General features: G+C 61.1%; 1 protein-coding gene across 1 annotated transcript; it reads right to left on the bottom strand.

The window, feature by feature from the left end:
• Positions 1–665: 665 nt before the first annotated feature.
• Positions 666–4,145, bottom strand: GTPBP3 (GTP binding protein 3, mitochondrial). The gene is given in 10 exon segments (XM_014465170.2): positions 666–1,363; positions 1,366–1,473; positions 1,655–1,931; positions 2,211–2,376; positions 2,523–2,666; positions 2,754–2,826; positions 3,005–3,207; positions 3,296–3,382; positions 3,483–3,730; positions 4,062–4,145. Coding segments are annotated over 10 exon segments (1,473 nt in total). The 5' UTR covers positions 4,115–4,145; the 3' UTR covers positions 666–1,249.

The following is a 4,145-nucleotide window of genomic DNA, read 5'->3' as shown; positions in this document are numbered from 1 at the left end:
GGAAAAGATCCTGACCCTATTGGAGACTCAGTTTCCGCCTCTGGCAGGGAGAGTTGACTATCCGTGAACCGGCAGATGGGTGTAGAAGCCCGAATCCCTAGAACCCTAGGGGGCTGGAACTCTGAGGGAGGACTGCCAGGCACCTCCTTGTTAGAGCAAGGCGCCCTCTGCTGGTTTGTCAGCGCCATAGCAGGCCCTCCTAAAGTCCCAGAATAAAAGGCCTCACGCTCTGGCCTTCCTGGAACTCACCCCACAGGTCCCTAACCAGGGCACCCCTCATTGTAAATTCACACGGCAGCCATCAGACCTCACTAGAAGGAGCTAGATCTCTAACAAGGGGCGAGGCGATGCTTGCTTGCTTCTGTCCATGTTCCCAGCACCCTGCACTCAGCCTGTGGCACAGAAGGCCCACAGTAAACTTAGTTGAACAGACTTATGTGCAAATCCCAAAGCTGGGGACCTCCACCACCAACTACCATCCCGAGTCTGTCTCCTCATCTTTAGAACTGCCCGCTGCATTGTGCTGTTATGAAGATCCAGTAAAAGGATGTGCACAATTCTAGACCATAGAGGGTGCTTGGTAAATGCTCACTAAATGAGTAAAGGAATGAATCAATCCATCGACGGAGACTAATAATCTTGGAAAGGAAGTAGGGACCCCAGGATTTTGCAAGTCACTTTTAAGGTACAAGAGACAAAGTTCCAAGATTAATATTAAAAAAGGAATGACAACCTGCAGAGCAATAAACACACAAAGTTTGTAGACTATACAAGATAAAACATATTTTACAGGCGCATCCACAAGTATACAAACACTCAGAGAAAGTTCTGGAAGGACACAAGTTATGCTGTGACACCAGTGGCGGTGGGGGGAGGGTTTCCACGTTTCCGGATCACCTGAGATTTTTTCCTTTGGTATTTACAAAATACATTAAAACTACGGAAAACAGACCCCTGAGACTCTCCTAACTCCCTCCCAACCCTCACGGTTACTCCTGCAGGACCAGGTGTCCAAAGGGACCTCTGCTCAGCCCCACTCGAGGGCCTGAACCCCAGCAAGTCCCCGTGGGGGAACCTGGCCAGCTAGAGCGTGGTCACCATCAGCAACAGGGAGCTCACTCGTGTTTTGCGGCCAAGGTCTTCCCCAAGAAAATGAAAACCTCGCTTGGCCTGAGCTATTGCCAGGCGTCTCAAGGCTCTGGGTGTCCCTGGGTGTCCATCCAGCCTGGTTCAAGCTTCAGCGGTCCCCTCATTTGCCCACGCAGAAGTCCCGGAAGATGATGTCCAGGATCTCCTCGGTGCCCCCTCCACCGTGGAGGCGGGCCAGGTGTCCCCGGGCGACGCGCAGCGCCTCGGCTTGCCAGGGCTACATCTGTAGCTTGCTTTGTAGTGGCCAAGAGCATCCAGCAACCTGGAGGTGATGTTGGTGCTTGCCCGTGTCAGAAGTGGTGGGCCGTGGATGGTCTCACACACCTGCAAGGGACAGAGAACACAGTTCTCTCTTAGCTTTATAACCATGGCTCAAAGGCGGATGAGCATACTCTTCTGCAGAGACAGAAACTGAGCCTGCAGGCAGACATGTGCCCAGAGCCGTGGCTCAGCCCCCGCTTGAACTTGGGTAGAGGCTGTGGGGTGGGCAAGACGAGGCTCACACTATAGCCAGCTCCTTCCTCAGTGCCTCCAGGAGGCCGTCCAGCCCCTCCCGGGTCAGGCAGGACAGCAGCAGGTGCGGGGGCAGTTCAGGGCTGAGGTCTGGAGCCCCAGGGGGCAGCAGGTCCGACTTGTTCAGCACCAGCAAGAGGCGCTGGCTGTTCCCATTGGGGCTCCGAGCTATCGCGGGGGTAACAACCGTGTCCAGGAAGTTGCAGCTGGACGGAGAGGCCAGGTCAGAGGCGTCGAGCACGGCCAGGATGAGGTCAGCCTGTTCCAGCCTGGAGGAGCAGGGAGAATCAGCTGAGAAGTGACCCCAGAGTAGAGCAATTTCGGGAACTGGGCTGATGTGGGGGCGGAGCAGAGCTTTGGGGGTAGGGGTGGGGCTGTCAGGGGTGAAGCAGAACATGTGGGCAAAGGCCCAAATCTAAGGGCTGCTCTCCCCAAATCACAGAGTCCCCAGTTAAATCTCTGATTCAAGAAGAAAGAATAATAAATACAACAGGGACAGGAAGGGGCACATCTCCCTCTCCCACCACCCTGTCTGCCCGCCCACCGACCTCTCTCGGGCGCGCCGCACACCCTCCTGCTCCACCGGCCCCTGACCCTCCCGCAGCCCTGCCGTGTCGCTCAGCAGCGCTGGGAACCCGGCCAGGTCTACAGGGGTCTCCAGCACGTCACGGGTGGTCCCCGGCTCTGGGGACACGATGGACACGGGCTTCCGGCCTGGGGAAGGGGAGGGGCGGAAGTCAGTGAAGACAAGGGAGCCCCTCTCGCAGCTCCAGTCCCTGGCAGGCGAGAGCTTTCATCCTCCCTGGCCCTTCCCCACACCTCAACAGCTCAGGCCCGCCCCCTGCCCACCTCCCACGCACTGAGTAGGTTTACTAGGCTGCTCTTGCCCGCGTTGGGGGGTCCCGTGACCACCACGTGCGCCCCTGAGCGCAGCCTCTGCCCGCGCCTAGCATCTCGCAGATGTGTGTCCAGTGCCACCTCCAGCTCTCGCACTTGGCTGTCAGCTGTGGACAAAAGAAAGCGGAGGGGGGGGGGCCTTCTAGGGGCTGAAATGCCAGGTGTCCCCACCCGTGACCCCCAGGCCAACACACCTTGCTCCAGGATGCCCTCCTCCAGGTTGTCATCCTCCCCAAAGTCGATATAGGCCTCCACATGGGCCAGAGCCTGGGGGAGGGGAGGTATGTGGTGTTATCACCCAGGAACCCACCCCCTAACCCCCCAATTTGCCCAGGTCCAGCCTGACTTGGGAGATCAGATTGAAGGTTCATAGACCAGAGGCTCTCATACAGGGGATGGGCAGATGCGGGTCTCGGAGGCAGAGGATGGGCAAACGGGGACTTGCCTGAGTGAGGGTCTCTGCCCAGCCGCCGCAGAGCTGGCCCAGCTCCCCGTCCAGCTGCCTCAGGGCCTGCCGCCGCTGCGCCTCCGTCTCCGCATGGATCAGATCCGCCAGCCCCTCCACCTCCGTCAAGCTCAGCTTCCCGTGGGCAAAGGCCCGTCTGGTGAACTCACCCGCCTCCGCAGGCCGCAGCCCTGGCACCCTGCCTGCGGGACGGTCCCGGGTGCTGAGACCCTGGCCCCCACCCAGGCCCACTGGCCGGGCCAGACCTCGAACCCCAGGCTGTAGACTCACCCAGGGCCTGCAGGACGCCACTCACCACTGCTGGGCCTCCATGCACGTGGAACTCCGCACAGTCCTCACCCGTGAAACTGTGGGGACCTGGTGTGGTGAGGAGGGAAGGGCATAGGCTGGGCAACCGCCTGAGGTGGTCTACTGGGTCCTGGGAGCTACGGAAGGCTCGGGGTCTGAAGGTGCTCACCTGGGAACCAGAGCACTAAGGCGCGGTCCAGCGGCTCCCCGGAGCGGGGGTCGGTGAGCAGGCGCAGGCTGGCGCTGCGGGCGCGGGGCAGCTCCCGGGGTGCAGTCAAGCTGCGGAGGGCGTGCCCGCTGGCAGGACCGCTGGTCCGGATCACGGCGATGCCACAGCGGCCTTGGCCAGAGCTCAGCGCGAAGATGGTGGCCCCGGACCCAGGAGCCGGGGCGCCGCTGCCCTGGCGCGCGCACGGTCTGGGACAGGAGAGGAGAGAGACGGTGCATCGTGGAGGCTCTGCCGCAGAGCAGGCAGGTGGATCGAGGGTGCGACGGTGGAGAAATGCCCCAAGTGCAAGCAGCCTCTGCGGCTGGGGGGGTGGAGACCGGAGGGCCTGGGGCCAGAGGGTGACCGGATTGAGGACCCTGAGGCCGGGGGACTGCGGCAGGGGGCGGAGTAGATGGGGGCTTGGAAGAACTCGAAAGCTTGGCTCTGCCGCAGGGAACTGAGCTCCCCCAAGCCCCACCGAGAGGATTTGTAGCCCAAGTAACGCCCCACGCTGACACACCCCTTCCCCGGCCATCCCACCTGCCAGGCCCACGTGCCGCCCGGGCTACCAGCGTCCGGAGCCCCCGCCACATGGATTCCCAGCAGCGACGGCCCGCCTGCCCA

This window comes from Myotis lucifugus, unplaced genomic scaffold (assembly GCF_000147115.1).
Source record: "Myotis lucifugus unplaced genomic scaffold, Myoluc2.0 scaffold_280, whole genome shotgun sequence".
NCBI lineage: Eukaryota > Metazoa > Chordata > Mammalia > Chiroptera > Vespertilionidae > Myotis > Myotis lucifugus.
The sequence above is the reverse complement of the archived record's forward strand: the minus strand, read 5'-3'. Positions and strand labels throughout refer to the sequence as shown.